At 48.0% G+C, this 19,447-nt stretch overlaps 1 protein-coding gene across 1 annotated transcript in view; it reads right to left on the bottom strand.

Annotated features, from left to right (window-relative positions):
- Nucleotides 1-18,569, bottom strand: part of LOC126412064 (eye-specific diacylglycerol kinase) — a 903,754-nt gene extending 885,185 nt beyond the window's left edge. Inside the window, exon 1 of the mRNA XM_050081449.1 lies at nucleotides 18,210-18,569. Coding sequence (XP_049937406.1) covers nucleotides 18,210-18,274 — 65 coding nt within the window. The 5' untranslated portion in view covers nucleotides 18,275-18,569. The remainder of the gene's footprint in view (nucleotides 1-18,209) is intronic.
- Between the last annotated feature and the right edge of the window lie 878 nt (nucleotides 18,570-19,447).

Below are 19,447 nucleotides of genomic sequence, written 5' to 3'. Positions count from 1 at the left end.
GCGTCCACAGCTCGGCTCACTATCCATAAGTGACGAAGTAACAATACGTAAACTCAAACGGCAACGTGTAAACGTTGGCTTCCGTGGCTGTTGTCACTGTCAATAAAATTGTTCTGGGCTGTTGACCGCATTGTCAACATATAAAATTGCCCGACATTTCTGCCAATGTTGCTGAGCTCAGTACAAGGCCCTGAGGAAGGCTATTAGCTACAGCGGCCGAAACGTCAGACAATTTTATACAGGGTGGTCCATTGATCGTGACCGGCCCAAATATCTCACGAAATAAGCGTCAAACGAAAAACCTACAAAGAACGAAACTTGTGTATCTTGAAGGGGAAAACCAGATGGCGCTATGGTCGACCCGCTAGATTAGTCAAACGGATATCAAATGCGTTTTTTTAAATAGGAACTCCCATTTTTTATTACATATTCGTGTAGTACGTAAAGAAATATGAATGTTTTAGTTGGACCAAATTTTTCGCTTTGTGACAGATGGCACTGTAATAGTCACAAATATATGGCTCATAATTTTAGACGAACAGTTGGTAACAGGTAGGTTTTTTAAATTAAAATACAGAATGTCGGTAAATTTGAACATTTTATTTCTGTTGTTCCAATGTGATACATGTACCTTTGTACAGCGTGATTACCTGTAAATACCACATTAATGCAATAAATGCACAAATGATGTCCGTCAAGCACAATGCATTTGGCAGTACGTGTAACGACATTCCTCTCAACAGCGAGTAGTTCGCCTTCCGTAATGTTCGCACATGCGTTGACAATGCGCTAACGCATGCTGTCAGGCGTTGTCGGTGGATCACGATAGCAAATATCCTTCAACTTTCCCCACAGAAAGAAATCCGGGGATGTCAGTTCCGGTGAACGTGCGGGCCACGGTATGGTGCTTCGACGACCAATCCACCTGTCTTGAAATATGCTATTCAATACCGCTTCAACTGCACGCGAGCTATGTGCCGGACGTCCATCATGTTGGAAGTACATCGCCATTCTGTCATGCAGTGAAACACCTTGTAGTAACATCGGTAGAACATTACGTAGGAAATCAGCATACACTGCACCATTTAGATCGCCATCGATAAAATGGGGGCCAATTATCCTTCCTCCCATAATGCCGCACCATATATTAACCCGCCAAGGTCGCTGATGTTCCACTTGTCGCAGCCATCGTGAATTTTCCGTTGCCCAATAGTGCATATTATGCCGGTTTACGTTACCGCTGTTGGTGAATGACGCTTCGTCGCTATGTAGAACGCGTGCGAAAAATCTGTCATCGTCCCGTAATTTCTCTTGTGCTTAGTGGCAGAACTGTAAACGATGTTCAAAGTCGTCGCCATGCAATTCCTGGTACACAGAAATACGGTACGGGTGCAATCATTGTTGAAGTAGCATTCTCAACACCGACGTTTTTGAGATGCCCGATTCTCGCGCAGTTTGTCTGCTACTGATGTGCGGATTAGCCGCGACAGCAGCTAAAACACCTACTTGGGCATCATCATTTGTTGCAGGTCGTGGTTGACGTTTCACATGTGGCTGAACACTTTCTGTTTCCTTAAATAACGTAACGATCCGGCGAACGGTCCGGACACTTGGATGATGTCGTCCAGGATACCGAGCACCATACATAGCACACGCCCATTGGGCATTTTGATCACAATAACCATACATCAACACGATATCGACCTTTTCCGCAATTGGTAAACGGTCCATTTTAACACGGGTAATGTATCCCGAAGCAAATACCGTCCGCACTGGCAGAATGTTACGTGATACCACGTACTTATACGTTTGTGACTATTACAGCGCCATCTGTCACAAAGCGAAAAAAGTGGTCCAACTAAAACATTCATATTTCTTTACGTACTACACAAATATGTAATAAAAATGGGGGTTCCTATTAAAAAAAAAAAGCGGAATTGATATCCGTTTGACATATGGCAGCGCGATCTAGCTGGCCAAGAATAGCGCCATCTGGTTTCCCCCTTCAAGCTAGACAAGTTTCGTTCTTTGTAGTTATTTCGTTTGACGCTAATTTCGTGAGATATTTGGCCCGGTCACAATCAATGGACCACCCCGTATATTGACATTGCGGTCAGCAGCCCATAAGAATTTTATTGACAGTCAAATAGCAATAGTGAGGTAGAAGTAAAAAAGCGAATAAATGAAGCCATAGCAACCGGGATACCAACATGCAAAACAAACACTACAAACTTGTTCACTAACCGGATATATTCATAAGGAATCGTTGGCTTATCTGGTGAAGCTTATGTGATCTCAGTTGTTCGCTACGATTCGCCGCCAATAGCGTAGTGGAACAGTGAGTGACGGATCTCTCCGCCTATTTATCCGAAATAAGTTACATTTATTCTCGACGAGGGTCAAGTGGGAGTTCAGCACCTGCTGTGGATGCTCTGCAGGCCCTCGCGTTTCGCTACGGTCTCCGGGACCAGCAGTGGTAGCAGAAGTCGGAAAACTCGGCTGCAGCTCGGAGACAAAGGCCACCTGTTGTTTAGGCCGGGGAGAGAAACAGTTGGCGCCCTCGGAACAAAACGCGGGAGCCATTCATCCGGGCGGGCGAGCCGCGCTGTGGCGTGCCGGTCGCCATTGTGACGGCCGCGCGGGTTTATGGGGCCCTAAAGCCCGCGAATATCGACAGCCGCGCGGGCCGCACCTGCTGAAGGGCTCCGGTGGCGGGAAGGCAGGGTTGATGAAAAATGGCGGCCCTCCCCCGCACGCAGCTGAGGCGTCCGCGCCAGATTAAACGCGACTGCGCGGCAGTAATGGGACGGAACGCAGCCTCATCCCGAGCCGCGTATGGTAGAGGCAACATCCGGTTCGGATTTCTTCGTTCCTCCGCGTGCGATCACTCGATCTACAGCCGTAAACAACAAGCGATGTTACACGTAACGAGACTCACACAATTAATACCCTGCCGGAAAAGAATTCAGCACCCCCAAGGAATGTGTTCTACATCTACATTTATACTCCGAAAGCCGCCCAACGGTGTGTGGCGGAGGGCACTTTACGTGCCACTGTCATTATACCTACCTTTCCTGTTCCAGTCGCGTATGGTTCGCGGGAAGAACGACTGCCGGAAAGCCTCCGTGCGCGCTCGAATCTCTGATTTTACATTCGTGATCTCCTCTGGAGGTATAAGTAGGGGGAAGCAATATATTCGATACCTCATCCAGAAACGCACCCTCTCGAAACCTGGACAGCAAGCTACACCGCGATGCAGAGCGCCTCTCTTGCAGAGTCTGTCACTTGAGTTTGTTTAACATCTCCGTAGCGCTATCACGGTTACCAAATAACCCTGTGACGAAACGCGCCGCTCTTCTTTGGATCTTCTCAGTCTCCTCTGTCAACCCGACGTGGCACGGATCCCACACTGATGAGCAATAGTCAAGTATAGGTCAAACGAGTGTTTTGTAATCCACCTCCTTTGTTAATGGATTACATTTTCTAAGGGCTCTCCCAATGAATCTCAACCTGGCACCCGCCTTACCAAGAATTTAATATGATCATTCCACTTCAAATCGTTCCACACGCATGCTCCCAGGAATTTTACAGAAGTAACTGCTACCAGCGTTTGTTCCGCTACCATATAATCATACAATAAAGGATCCTTCTTTCTATGTTGTATTCGCAACACAACACATTTGTCTATGTAAAGGGTCAGTTGCCACTCCCTGCAGCAAGTGCCTATCCGATGCAGATCTTCCTGCATTTCGCTGCAATTTTCTAATGCTGCAGCTTCACTGTATACTACAGGAAGGAAGGAAGGAAGTGGTCGACCTAGGGAGACGACAGAACGCGAAGAACAAGCGTCGTCAGAGACGCACTCAGAGCGACAGTACGGTATAACATACACATACACACACACACACACACACACACACACACACACACAAAACGACGAACCACGAAGGAGTTATGCAAATTGGTCACAAATCAGTACTGATAAAGGTATCGAGGGAAAATGCAAAATTATAAACTTTGGCGATGATGATGATGATGATGATGATTGGTTTGTGGGGCGCTCAACTGCGTGGTTATCAAATTCCCAACGTTTGCTCAGTCCAATCTCGCCACTTTCATGAATGATGATGAAATGATGAGGACAACACAAATACCCAGCCATCACGAAGCAAGTGAAAATCCCTGACCCTGCCGGGAATCGAACCCGGCACCCCGTGCACGGGAAGCGAAAACGCGACCGCGAGACCACGAGTGGCGCACTAAACTTTGGCGACCGATGGATGAATGTGCGACGCTGCAGAGCTATTTCACCCCGCACCTGCTAAGGATAGTAAAGAGGAGACGTGACGATACAATGCCAGCCAGCCGGGGTGGCCGAGCGGTACTAGGCGCTTCACTCTCGAACCGAGCGACCGCTACGGTCGCAGGTTCGAATCCTGCCTCGGGCATTGATGAGCGTGTTGTCCTTAGGTTAGTTAGGTTTAAGTAGTTCTGAGTTCTAGGCGACCGATAACCTCAGAAGTTAAGTCGCATAGTGCTCAGAGCCATTTGAATCTGGTTTGGTTGGCAGGAGAGCCAACACCGTGAAGGCACGCGCTTTAGCTCACGCAGGCTCGCGTGAGGTCTGGAACAGGACAAGGAAATTAGAATCTAGAAAAACGGACGTAGCTGGTGGAATAATTAACTTTAATCCGTTAATGAAGAACGTCGGTCTTGACGGTACATGAATCAATATCGATAGTAACTGATAATGACGCCTTGCTAGGTCGTAGCAAATGATGTAGCTGAAGGCTATGCTAAACTATCGTCTCGGCAAATGAGAGCGTATTTTGTCAATGAACCATCGCTATCAAAGTCGGTTGTACACCTGGGTTAGTGCTAGGAAGTCTCTCTAGACCTGCCGTGTGACGGCGCTCGGTCTGCAATCACTGATAGTGGCGACACGCTGGTCCGACGTATACTAACGGACCGCGGGCGATTTAAAGGCTACCACCTAGCAAGTGTGGTGTCTGGCGGTGACACCACAGAACCATTTTCTTTTTTTTGATACAATGCCATAAAGTCTCTGCGAATTTACACTACTGGCCATTAAAATTGCTACACCACGAGGATGACGTGCTACAAACGCGAAATTTAACCGATAGGAAGAAGATGTTGTGATATGCAAATGATTATCTTTCCAGTGCATTCACACAAGGTTGGCTCCGATGGCGACACCTACAACGTGCTGACATGAGTATAGTTTCCAACCGATTTCTCATACGCAAACAGCAGTTGACTGGCGTTGCCTCGTGAAAGGTTGTTGTGATGCCTCGTGTAAGGAGGAGAAATACGTACCATCACGTACCCGAATTTGATAAAGGTCGGATTGTAGCCTATCGCGATTGCGGTTTATCGTATCGCGACATTGCTGCTCGCGTTGGTCGAGATCCAATGACTGTTAGCAGAATATGGAATCGGTGGGTTCATGAGGGTAATACGGAACGCCGTGCTGGATCCCAACGGCCTCGTATCACTAGCAGCCTAGATGACAGGCATCTTATCCGCATGGCTGTAACGAATCGTGCAACCACGTCTCGATCCCTGAGTCAACAGATGGGGACGTTTGCAAGACAACAACCATCTGCACGAACAGTTCGACGACGTTTGCAGCAGCATGGACTATCAACTCGGAGACCATGGCTGCGGTTACCATTGACGCTGCATCACAGACAGGATCGCCTGCGATGGTGTACCCAACGACGAACCTGGGTGCAAGAATGGCAAAACGTCTTTTTTTCGGATGAATCCAGGTTCTGTTTACAGCATCATGATGGTCGCATCCGTGTTTTTCGACATCGCGGTGAACGCACATTGGAAGCGTGTATTCGTCATCGCCATATTGGCGTATCACCTGGCGTGATGGTATGGGTTGCCATTGGTTACACGTCTCGGTCTCCTGTTGTTCGCATTGACGGCACTTTGAACAGTGGGCGTTACATTTCAGATGTGTTACGACCCGTGCTTCTACCCTTCATTCGACCCCTGCGAAACTCTACATTTCAGCAGGATAATGCACGACCGCATGTTGCAGGTACTGTACGGGCCTTTCTGGATACAGAAAATGTTCGACTGCTGCCCTGGCCAGCACATTCTCCAGATCTCTCACCAATTGAAAACGTCTGGTCAGTGGTGGCCGAGCAACTGGCTCATCACAATGCGCCAGTCACTACTCTTGATGAACTGTGGTATTGTGTTGAAGCTGCATGGGCAGCTGTACCTGTACACGCCATCCAAGCTCTGTTTGACTCAATGCCCAGGCGTATCAAGGCCGTTATTACGGCGAGAGGTGGTTGTTCTGGGTACTGATTTCTCAGGATCTATGCACCCAAATTGCGTGAAAATGTAATCACATGTAAGTTCTAGTGTAATATATTTGTCCAATGAATACCCGTTTATCATCTGAATTTCTTCTTGGTACGGCAATTTGAATGGCCAGTAGTGTAATTCCATGTAGTCACTTGGACAGTATCCGTGCCTCGCAGACAGGCGCGTGAACAATATAGTCATATTCAGCATGTGAAAGAGGGCGTGTAGCTGGGGTCAAAGAGGCCGGTTGGATCAATCGGCGAATCGTTCTATATTTGAACAGCAGCTATTCCACTATTCGACGTTGTTTGCAGGAATGTAAGAACCATGGCTGAACACAGCGTCAAGAAGGAAGTGGTCGACTTAGGGAGACGACAGAACGTGAAGAACAAGCAATCGTCAGAGAGGCACTCAGAGCCCCGGATTCATCATTATTATCGATCTGACGTGCTGAGAGGTGGCATGAGCCCCCTCTCATATTTCTATCTTACGATTTTCCTCTCTAATTGCATGCAGTGAAAAGTCGCTATTCCTTCACACGCGGACTTCCCACGCAGCGTCTCTCGTCAGCCGGGTGGTCTGGTGACAGGCGGGCACTTCTGATCTGGAAAGGGTTAAGCCGCCAGGTGTGAGGAAGTCGAGTGAATGCTTTGCAGACGCCGACATTGTCAAAAGACACGCCTGGAGGGGTCTGAAGTAGCGGCTGGGCTAGAGGTTCCGTTACTCCCTCTCAGAAACTTAGCGAAAACACTTTCTGGCGGGCTACCAGAGAGGCGTGGGAATGACTTGTGTACCCAGGCAGTTGTGGCGGGAAAATTCCCGCGCTTTCTGAAAAATAGTAACTGTTATTGGCTTGCTCAGGGCATAACTCCGTGACGTAGCAAAATCAGCGCAGAAATTGGCGCCAAGAATCTCCATTGGTGGAATGGTAGTGCTTCGGCAATAGAGTGGAGTTTTCCGCCGGTTTTCGAGTTGCTGATTGGCACGTTTAACCACGGCCACTGTCGTGGGGGCGGGAATGTTGTGTGTTCGGCCTGTACGGGTGCTCTAGGTAGTCGGCTCTCGCCTTTCGGTCAAGGACGTCGAAGCAACCAGTCATCGCCTCCGGTACGCCAAAATCGTGTTCTTGCAGTTAAGAAGACAGATTGGTGAGGTATGTCTGCAGCACCGGCAGACAGGGATTTTCCTAGGTGATAATCAGAGCTCAGCAGAGCGCGCCTGTTCGTCTTTTTCTAACTTTGTTCTGCCTTGGGTAGCAGCAATTAATGTTGGGTTGGCTGTGTGTTTTTCTCTTAAGATTTGAGTTGCAAGGAATTGGCTCCACGTACCACTTCGTCATAATCCTCACAATCTAGTTTAGGGACAACTTCACATTCACAGCGTTTGTTTGAGTATCCAATTTGAGCCAATTTGATGTATTGTAAATGTTTCATGTGTTTTTGTTTATTATTTTGTGTTTAGTCTTAATAAATCATATTGTTATTTTGGACAGAACTTTCATTCTGTTAATTGGTAGAGCAACCCTATCATTCCTCACTATGTTAATGAAACCTTCGTTTATTTAACTTATTTATCAAATTAAATTATTGCATGTGCCAAACTCTCTTCTACTCCACTGGCAGGGTTGATTAGAGTCAGTTCGCGTATTTTTTTAATCCTTGTGCAACAGCAAAAGTCGGAGTTAGAATAGGGGGGGCTTAGAGCATCATTTACATATGTAGATTCTAGAAGAATTTAGTGTTAAATACACTGCTAGCCCCGGCACCTCGCAGTGCAACTGGTGCTTCAGTGACCACAAGGATCACTAAAAGGCGCGTCGCAAAAAGGGAACTCACTGCGTCCCTTGTGCCGACTGTCACTGACCTCTCTATACCAACATGCCAGTCTGTAGTAGTGTCGGTGTGCCGTGGCGGCTGGCGCTAGGGTGTGCTACTTGCATCGTTGAGGTCGATATTCGGCTGTCTCGCTATCTTTGACTGCTTCCCCCGGCGGTTTTCCGGGTGAACGTGTGACGCGAGAGTCTCCGGTCGGCGTTCAACGAGCCAACTTGTATGGAAACAAGCCTGAGTCCCTAACCGTGGTGCATGGGCCTCGCCGTGCTCGCCGGCCGCCCTTGTCTTTTGTCGCGCCGGATGTACGGCGACGATCATTGGGAGCCTTGACGTGCAAAATTGTGGTGGGTTCGTCGTCGAATGCTGAACAGCTTCCCAGCTCGGAATTTGCAGGCTACAAGTTACGTACGACTTTTATTCTGTGTTTAATTAAGAAAGTTATTGGGGCACGGGTAGCTACTGGAAATGGTTCTGAGCTCGCTTCCACAGTGGCTATTTTAAGGAGGCTGATGTTCCTCATTTCGTTTCTCATCATCTGTGGAGTGTGAGTTTTAAGTGGTTTTCATGCAAATTTTAACTTGTTTTAGGACATATTGACCGCTTTGTGACTGGTTGCGGTTGTGTATGAGTCCGGCAGCCGTAGAGTTAATAGTTTAATCATTTGTCACGGCAGGATTTGGTATGTTTATTTAATGCTGAAAGTGCCTTATGGCAACTGGAAGTGATCTCTAAGTTTCCTGCTAATTTACTGGAAGACGGGTAATGTTAGAGTATTGCTCCATAAGAATTTCGGGGCATGCTTATTATACGTATATTCCAGTGTGGCTGTGATTTGACGTTGCTTTCATTGCAATCTATTTGTGCTGCAGGCCATTTGTTAAGTCTGCTCGTTTCCTGGCGTCGGTGCGATTATGGATTCTTGTCAGGACCGCTCATTGTGGGGACGGTCGGACTATATAAAAAATATACCGCCTGCTAGTGAGCGTGTGCACAAGCCGTGAGGAGTGAACGCCCGTATTGCCTGCCGGCAATTGCTTCCAAATACTGCTTTGGGCCTTAACGCTGTTCAAAATGGTTCAAATGGCTCTGAGCACTATGGGACTCAACAGCTATGGTCATCAGTCCCCTAGAACTTAGAACTACGTAAACCTAACTAAACTAAGGACAACACAAAACACCCAGTCATCACGAGGCAGAGAAAATCCCTGACCCCGCCGGGAATCGAACTCGGGACTTAACGCTGTTCTCTAAAGTTAAGCGTGTCATTATGTCCGTTAGTTAAGTGAGGCCACTTTCTTAATATTAGCGTTTCTGTAAGTCATTTAACTGGTTGAGTTATTACTAGCCATTCTTATGTAACACTTATGTTAATCATTTGTGTATCTTTAATGAATGTGCAACTTGTTGTTTTTCCTGTGTGCCAGTTTTGCGACCTTTGTTGGCCCACTGTGCATTTTTAGTATAAGCATGTTTCACTGTGGACCTTCATGTGGGCAGTTCAGGTTTATTACACTATAAAGCCTTTGTTTTTTAAAAAAATAAAAATTAAGTTGTGGTGTTATGTGGTTGTGTAACTTTGTGTTGGAGGCGTATAGTGTTACTAGTCTTTTGAGATGTGGTTAAACAAGAACGATTGTTTAAGATTATTCACCCTGCCTACTATCTATGATTTTGGTTGCGGACGTAAAATACGATTCTTATTCGTGTTCATGTAATTCAGTTAAAGTGAATACCTGTATATTGCATCAGTAAGAGGGCAAATGTCCGAATTGAAGTTTATTATAAAGTCTGTTTTGAGTGAAATTAAAATTATAAAACAATCACAAGCTTGTCCATCACCAGTGATCCCGGGCTTCCTATTTCCTTTAAATAACTGTGGTGAGATAGTAATTTTGATTTTCTAAAGAACTGTGTAGTACAACGGTTCAGTCGGTCTGGAATCTGACTGATCGGAGCGGCATTGTCTTCAGTGATCAGCCCCACTTCGATCTGAGCCCCGATGATCAGCGAAGAATGTCTGTAAACGCCCCAGACAGTGGTGGGATACCAGCCTGACTGTCGCCCGCCATATGGCCCGACCACCTTGAGGTATGCTCTGTGGTGCCATTCCGTTTCATAGTAGGACCCCTTTGGTCGTTATCCGCGGTATCCTTACAGCACGGTGGTATGTCGATGATATTCTACGCCACGTTTTGTTGTTGATCATTTTTAATTTTGTGAGATTGAATATGCACGCGAACCACAGTGCAAACTTATAATTTGTGTCGATGTTTTGAAGAGCTATACATTCGTTTTCAACAGTATGTGTTGTCCAAACATTTCAAGACAGATCATTCCTTTTTTTGCTTTGCATAAATGCGATGAACATAGGTCGGCGCCATCTTGACGATCTAAGGCTAGACGACTAGTGGACACGAAGAAAGCGATAATGTGGAAGTTGTGTACTACGAATCAGGACTGGGAGCAGATGAATTTAGGCGCATTATGTCTACATTGTAGTTTTCTCATCAGGGAGCTGTTAAGAGCCATGGCATGATTCAATTCCTAACCGGCCACGACCCTTATCCAGTGCATTTGGTGCGCGTTTCGCGTGCTGACAGAGGCGCCCGGCTGTATGGGGAATGTGGATCTCTGGAACATTTAGCTCTGTACTGTGAGCTGTACAGCCACTTGTATAGAAACATACCAGGAATTACCACAGAGGAACTACAAGAAACACACAGGGACTCAGACAAATCATAACTACTAAAAAAAGTGCACATACAGATGAGATCTCTAAAACTGAACCCACTATCAATAAAGAAATGAGACCATATCGACATCGAGTTAGACGACAGAGGGGCGAATGGGTTATCTGAGATAAAGACTCCAGCACAACGGAGACATTAACACCAACGAGGAGACAAATTAACAGTAATGTGTACATGACACATACACGACACAAAATGATGCAATAGTAATACACAAAGAAGTTGGAACAGAAACATGTTACTCTATCAAGAAGGATAGTTCGTGACTTGTTATTGTACCGTGCACCACGAAAAACATATAAATGACTACATTAGCATAGAAAAACTATAACACAAGTAATCGAGCTAATTAACACACATATAATGACGATACAAGAATAACATTCAACACATACGTTAAACGACATTAAAAGTAGAAATAGTAACACACAGAATTTGTTGAACGGAAACTTGTCAATAAATGAAGTAAGATAGATGGTGGTCAGTTAATGGACCAGGTTCCCCGTTAAACCTGTCACCGCACTACATTACCATAGAAAAACTGTAACACCTGTAATCTAGAATTGGAAGGAAAATCAGCTTTGGCCGTATTTTGTTGTTTTATTGTCAGCAATATCTATTTCCGGTCACTTAGTGACCATCCTCAGTGCCTACCAATTTTAATTGTATATTACAGCACTGAAGATGGTCACTAAGTGACCGAAAATCGATTTTGCTGAAAATAAAACAACAAAATACGGCCAATGCTGATTTTCCTTCCAATTCTATCCACTATTTGGTCGTGGTGCACACAACACGCCATGGAGTCGCCAATCAACCAGTAATCTAGCTAATCAAGACAGATACAGTATAAAAACACTAACAAGAGGTAAATATTAGAACAGTTATGCGAGGTATGAATCGACTCCTGACATCCGAGTCGTGAATTATCTCGTGTAATAAAGTAACAATGAGACGCGCTACCGAGGGACTTAGGGCTCGACGACACATTCCGAGCCACCTCCGTGAGGAGTGTCGGTGAAGGAACAACTATCTCCAACATTAATCTTTTCCATCTCTTTTTTTTCTCTTCTTAAAAACTAATATTTTGTAATATTGGGGCTTGGCCACCTGTGAAAGCGGCCAATTTACCAGCTCTGTTGCAATCACTGCACAGACTTTTACATTGGTATGATTACCAAACATATATCCACCAGGATGAACGACCACCGCCAAACTGTAGCCAAGAGCAAAGTAGACCACCCTGTGGAACAACACGCAGCTGAACATAACACACTTGATTTCAATGGCTGCTTCACTACCAGAGCCATCTGGATTCTTCCCTCCACCACAGCTTTTCTGAACTGCGCAGATGGGAGTTATCCTTACAATATACTCTCCGCTCTTGTGATTATGCTGACCTCAACCTACAGTACCATACTGTCCCCACATCCTCCACCCAACAGTTCCGCCTCTCCCTGTCCTCATCTCCCACCCTGTTTAAACTGCAACCCTCTGCCAATGCATCCGCCCGTCTTTCCCCGCTCTTCTCTTTTAAGCTCCTTTTTTCCCCATCTCCCTCTCCACAACATCTTGAAGCTGCCCCTGTTGGAAGTATAGTCCCTGCACACTCCACCAGACGGCTTTCATCTCTCTCCCCATCCATGCACTAGTATCCCTCCCCCTTCTTCGCCCCCTCTAGATAGCTTCTTGCATCCCACGTGATGCTGCATTCCCCCCTGAGATGTTGGAGTCGGCAGTGGTGAGTGCGTGAGGTGTATGTGAGTGGTATGTGTGTCTCTCTTTTACTGACTGTATCTCTCTTTTACTGACTCTTTTCTTTACGGTAAGTAGCAATCCGTCTTTTCCGACAATGTTTATATTCCTGCCTGGAATTTCCACTGTTTGGAAAAAAGAAGTTAATATTTTCAGCTGTCAACTAAAATAAATCGACGTGGATTACTGTAGGTGAACATTGGACTACTGCATTTGGTAATACCGCTTCACAGGAGGGTATTAATCTTACGTACGAGAAATTTGGAAGCGTTTTCTATCTAGGGAGTAAAATTACATTAGGTGGAAGATCAAAGAAGAATTCTGCAAGTTGAATCTGCCAGGCAAAGGCTGCTTTTAATAACAGAAGAAATCTTTTCAAATCCAGGTGCAAAGACAAACATATCAGAAAGAGCTCACAAAGACGTTGATTTGTAGTATGCTGGTGTACGGAAATGAAACAAGGACACTCGGAAAGGTAAAAAAAACACAAAATATTTGCCTTCCCGATGTGGTGGTAACGCAGAATTCTAAGGATTGGCTGGGCTTACCATGTATCAAATGAAGGGGTGCTCCACCGAGTGGAAGAAGAGAAGGTGTGTCTGTAGAAACTTATCCAACATAGAAGGGACACATGTGTCGGCCATCTGCTGAGACATTTGATTAAAGGTATGACGCAAGGGAGAGTAGAGGGTTCAAACACAAAAGGTAGACCGAGACCGAAATACATCAACCAATTCACGGATGCTAGCAGCTGTTATCATCAGGACAAAGTTCGAAGACAGAACAGAGTGGCAAGCTGCTGCTAACCAACCTGATGGTCGAAGACATAAGACATAAGAAGAAGAAAGGTGGGTGAGTGGGGGGGGGGGGGGGGGGAGGCGCAGCAGACACGATTGGCTGGAATGAGCGAGGACATGCTCGAAAGCATGGGCTGGAGACTGCTGTTGCCCGACAGTGTTTGACAGGGTAACCAGTAATACCAACGCAAATTCTGATAGGGCCAAATCCTATTACGTTCTTATGTTATTATTTGACACCTAATCATATTAAAAACAGTCACTATGTCCAATTATTGTTATGAGAGCTTTGTCTTCATAATGGAAGAAAGAACGTCGTTATAGAGTTCGGCGATCATGATGAAGCACTTACACACCATTTAACTGTTTAGGTCACACTTCATTTATTCACATTCGGGAAACTCCATTATTAGATCAAAACACGAGGAAAAATTAATACTGTCACATGAAGAATTGTACCAACACTTCAACACTCCGTGTATAAGTGCATATTTTTCATTGTGCAGCTGCTACATGCATAGTTATCTTGTATAACCGTGTTGTGAGGAATGGCTTCCTTGCCATTCAGCGTTGATCGACTGTGTCAGTGTAGACTGGGTTCGGATTGTGATCAGGTGGGCGATGCCCTATGAACTGATTCGGCATTTGATTTCAAAGATATGTCATTGTAGGTCGTATTCAACAGCTGGACTAATCCCAAGATGTATGTCAGTTCTGCAGAATGTATTAGCACGATAGGAGAGGACCTCTAGGAGCCGTTCACATTACATGGTGACATTCACAACACCCCCAACACTTCACCAGAAGAAGATGCACTCGTCGATCGCCGTAGTTTTTCAACACCACCACTCAGAACGTAACCTGATGCCTTTTGATGAACAGCACACACTACCTGATCGAAAGGATCTGGACTCTCCTATCCACTGCGGAAGTGACGTCACGAGTCTGGCCTGCCAGTACATGGTGAAAAGTATTTAAACCGACAAACTCTGAGAAGTTGTAGAGGACATCAAAACAAATATTTTTCCCTAATGTCATTTTTTCCTACGAGGAATATTTAAACCGGTAGAGGAAGATTTCTCTGTTGGCAAATTAACTAAACCAACAAACACTTTTCCATTTTTTTATGACCAAGAGGCAACACATTAACACAACCCAATTTCAATTACAGTAGATTTTCAAAAATGCCTCCATTGACACGTAAACAAAGGTTAAACCGTCGGATCATGTTCTGTCTGACACGGGCAAAAACCCCAGGAGTATCCTGAATTGTTCCTGCTGCTGCTACTATCCGGGCAACCAGATCCTCTTCTGATGCGACAGGAGTTGCATAAATAAGGTTGTGCATCTCTCCCCACACAAAAGAGTTCAGAGGGGGAAATATCTAGGGATCGAGCAGGCCATGGTACAGGACCACCGCTGCCAATCCACTTTTTCTTTGAACCGTCGGTCCACGAATCGACGCACACGACGACTGAAATGTGCCGGCGCCCCGTCATGTTGGAACCACATGCGTTGTCTTGTAGGGAGCGGGACGTCTTCCAGCAATTCTGGCAATGCTCTGGCGAGAAAATTGTAATAGTGCCTGCCATTTAATGGCCTACGTAGTGGATACGGCCCAATTAAACAGTCCCCAACAACACCGACCCACACATTAACGAAGAGCCGCACTTGATGAGCGCTAGTAACTGTTGCTTGTGGGTTATCCTCACTCCAAACATCCGAATTGTGCATGTTGAAGACTCCTTCACGCCCGAACGTTGCTTCATCGGTAAATAACACAGAGGACGGAAATGTAGGATACATTTCACACTGTTCCAGGTACCACCGCGAAAACTGTGCTCTGGGTGGATAATCAACTGGTTCCAGGTTGTGGACACGCTGTACGTGAGATGGACGTAAAAATTGCTCTCGAAGAACTGTTCTTACATTCGTCGGATTCGTCCCCATGTTACGTGCAATTACACGAGTGCTGATTGAAGGATCTCGCACCACATGCTGCAAGACAGCTTCCTCAAATTGCAGCGTTCTTACCGTGCGACGGCGTCCCTGTCCAGATAATCTGCTAAATGACGCGGTCTCACGCAGACGTTGGTACACAGCAGCAAAGGTCGTATGATGCGGGACACGGCGATTAGGTTATTGTTTTTGATAAACCCGCTGTGCAGCTCGTCCGTTATGGTGCGCTACGTAGTATGCACCAATCATGTCACTGTACTCACTCCACGTATATCGCTCCATTACTAAACACAGACAATTCACTACTACACTGGTGGACAGCAGTTGCCCACAACTGAAGAGCGTAATACGCCCTCTAACAACTGAAGATCGCAATACGGCCTCTAACAAGTGAAGAGCGTAATATGGCCTCCACCGGTTGAAATAATCCTCGTAGGGAAAAATGACATTAGGGAAAAATATTTGTTTTGATGACACCTACAACCTTCCAGGGTTTGTCGGTTTAAATACATTTCACCCTGTATAAAGGGAGGCGGGGAGTATTGTGTTGTCAGTAGAGAAGCAGCAACAGCAGATTAAGTCGCTCAGAAGGGATAAGCGACTTCGAACGTCGACTAGGCATTCGATGTCACCTGCGTAACAACTTGTTAGCGACAGTTCGATCTTTCTAAAGCTGCCAAAGTCAATTGATGTTGATGTGATTGTGATGAGGAAAGGCGAAGGTAGAACCATGGCTAAACCAAGACCAGCCAGGCCTCAAGAACTGACGAACGGGGACCATCGAGCAGTGCGCGGTGTAGTCGCAAAAAAACGCAGAAGGGTAGTAGTGAAATCTTGCATGATATCAGCAGAAGGAATCACTAGTGAGGTCCATGGTCTATAACTGCGCGTTAGGGTAAACAGTAATACCAACAGCAAATTCTAATAGGGCCAAGGTGATGTAAAGAGCGGGATGAGTGGAAACGAGTGATTTGGAGAGATGCATCATGTAATGTCCTAGTAGATAGTGTCGAAAGTTCCATGCGGCTTTTCGAGGATGATGCTATAGTATACAGAGAAGTTGCAACATTAGAAAACTGCAGCGAAATGCAGGAAGATCTGCAGCGGATAGGCACTTGGTGCAGGGAGTGGCAATTGACCCTTAACGTAGAAGAATGTAATGTATTGCGAATACATAGAAAGAAGGATCCTTTATCGTATGATTACATGATAGCGGAACAAACACTGGTAACAGTTACTTCTGTAAAATATCTGGGAGTATGCGTGCGGAACGATTTGAAGTGGAATGATCATATAAAATTAATTGTTGATAAAGCGGGTACCAGGTTGAGATTCATTGGGAGAGTCCTTAGAAGCCGGCCGGAGTGGCCGCGCGGTTCTAGGCGCTACAGTCTGGAACCGAGGGACCGCTACGGTCGCAGGTTCGAATCCTGCCTCGGGCATGGATGTGTGTGATGTCCTTAGGTTAGGTAGGTTTAATTAGTTCTAAGTTCTAGGCGACTGATGACCTCAGAAGTTAAGTCGCATAGTGCTCAGAGCCATTTGAACCAAGTCCTTAGGGAATGAAGTCCATCAACAAAGGAGGTGGCTTACAAAACACTCGTTCGACCTATACTTGAGTATTGCTCATCAGTGTGGGATCCGTACCAGGTCGGGTTGACGGAGGGGATAGAGAAGATCCAAAGAAGAGCGGCGCGTTTCGTCACAGGGTTATTTGGTAACCGTGATAGCGTTACGGAGATGTTTAGCAAACTCAAGTGCAGACTCTGCAAGAGAGGCGCTGTGCATCGCGGTGTAGCTTGCTGTCCAGGTTTCGAGAGGGTGCGTTTCTGGATGAGGTATCGAATATATTGCTTCCCCCTACTTATACCGCCCGAGGAGATCACGAATGTAAAATTAGAGAGATTAGAGCGCGCACGGAGGCTTTCCGGCAGTCGTTCTTTCCGCGAACCATACGCGACTGGAACAGGAAAGGGAAGGAACGACAGTGGTACGTAGAGTGCCCTCCGCCACACACCGCTGGGTGGCTTGCGGAGTATAAATGTAGATGTAGATGGAGAAGGGGCTGAAAGGAATAGGTTACCATGGTAGAGCAGCTCCTCATAAGCCACACGTTTCTGTAGTCACTGCTAACTAGGCGATGCTTGAGGTGAGTAGCAACGAGTGATTAGGGGAGATTAACCGTGTAATGTCCTATGGCAATCAGATGGAACGGTCTGGGCTGGGCGAATGTCTGAGAACGTTACTTGTCATGACGTGTAGCTTCAGAAGTGAAGTATTACAGTGTAGGGGCGATTTTAGTTGTTAAGGCGTTGTCGCTCATTGCGGTTAAAAGCACGCTAAATGCCGAAGTGTATGAACACGTTCTTGGAATTACAACGCTGTCTGTCATGAAGCAGAGTCTGTGAGACTATGGATTGTGGACAATTACATTTCTGAAATGGACTGGCCCGCCCAAAGTTCCAACCTGAGCCCAATGGAACACATTTGGGATAAGTTTAAATGTTGACTTCACTCCAGATCCCAGCGTGCAGCATGACGGCATTCTCTGGCTTCGATTACTGAGGAAAAATGGGCTGCCACTCTTCCAGAGATATTCAGACAGTTCATTGGACGCGTCCACGGCAGAGTTGAGCTGTCACGCTTCATATTGACAGTACGCTCGATCTGATAGCGTATGTTGGGAAGGTACCAGAAAGGGCTATCCCAATGGAAGCATGCAAAGTGTGAAAAGAAGAAAAAGATGGTGAAGTGGGGAGTAGGCTCACCCCCTGCCGGCGATGACGGTGAGCGCGGGAGCGGGAGGCGGGGGCGGCGGCGCGCCGGTGGACATGGCGAGCGCCTTGTAGTGAGCCTGCGCGTCCGTGGGCAGCACGATGTCGACCGAGCGCGACCGCAGCGCCACGGCGGGCGGCTCGAGCAGCAGCAGGCAGTCGGGCGGGATCTCCTCCGCCTTGCCCGCCGACGGCACCTTGGAGAAGCACGAGTCCACAGACGCGGCGCGGTCGCGCTTCAGCTCGGGCACCGTCAGGTAGATGTCGCTCACCACCAGCGCGGGCGGCGCGTCGCTGCCCTCCGACGTCACGTCCGACACGTTCTCTAGCGAGTTGCTGCCCGGCTCCACGACCACGAACGCCTCCTGGCGCGAGAGCTTGGGCGACGCGACGGAGCGCCGCCTGGAGTAGCAGGGGGGCGCGTCGGGGTCTCCGAACGGGGACGGGGGGCACTCTCCGTCGTCGGGGGCGGCGGTGGGCGACAGCGTCACGGTGATGCTGCACGGCGTCGGGCTGGGCGGCGGCAGCGGCGACGCCGGCTCGTCGGCGTCGCCGTCGTCGTCGTCGTCTTCGGGGCCGTCCTCGGCGTCGGCGTCTTCGGCGCCGCTGGAGGAGGAGCTGAGGCTGAGCGAGCGGCTGCCGCCCCCGCCGCCCCCGCTGCCGCCGGCGGAGAGGCGGTGCGCGGTGCGCGCGCGGCGCGCCCACTCCTCGGCGTAGACGCAGTGCACGCAGGCGGGCGGCGCGCGGTCGCCCGAGGAGCGGCGCCGCACGAAGCGCCTGGCCGCCGGGACCTCGAGGTGCGCGACGGGCGCGTCGGCGTCGGGCTGCGCGCCGCCGGAGTCGAAGCTCTTGGAGCGCTGGCCCACCAGCGAGGGCACGGCCAGGAAGCCGCCGCCGCCGCCGCCCGCCGCCGGCCCGCATCGCTGCGCCTCCAACTGGATCTCGTCGAAGGAGGCGGAGCGCACCTGCTTCGGCACCTCGAGGCTGCTTTGCGTCTTCATGTCGGCGCCCGTGGGCGTGCGCGACCGCTTGAACGTGGTGCGCAGGCGCTGCATGCGGATGCGGCCCCCCGCGCCGCCGCCGCCGCCGCCGCGCTCATCCAAGCCAGGCCGCGCACGCTGCACAACCGCACGCCTCACTCGCACCGCACTTGGCCCGCCGGCCCCGCCGCGCCCCACCGTCTGTCTCGTACCGGCACCCGACTGCCAAATCCCGTTTCTCTATACGTGCTC

This window comes from Schistocerca serialis, chromosome 7 (genome assembly GCF_023864345.2).
Source record: "Schistocerca serialis cubense isolate TAMUIC-IGC-003099 chromosome 7, iqSchSeri2.2, whole genome shotgun sequence".
In the NCBI taxonomy this organism is placed as follows: Eukaryota; Metazoa; Arthropoda; class Insecta; order Orthoptera; family Acrididae; genus Schistocerca; species Schistocerca serialis.
Note: the sequence above shows the minus strand (reverse complement) of the source record. Positions and strands in the feature narration are given on the sequence as shown.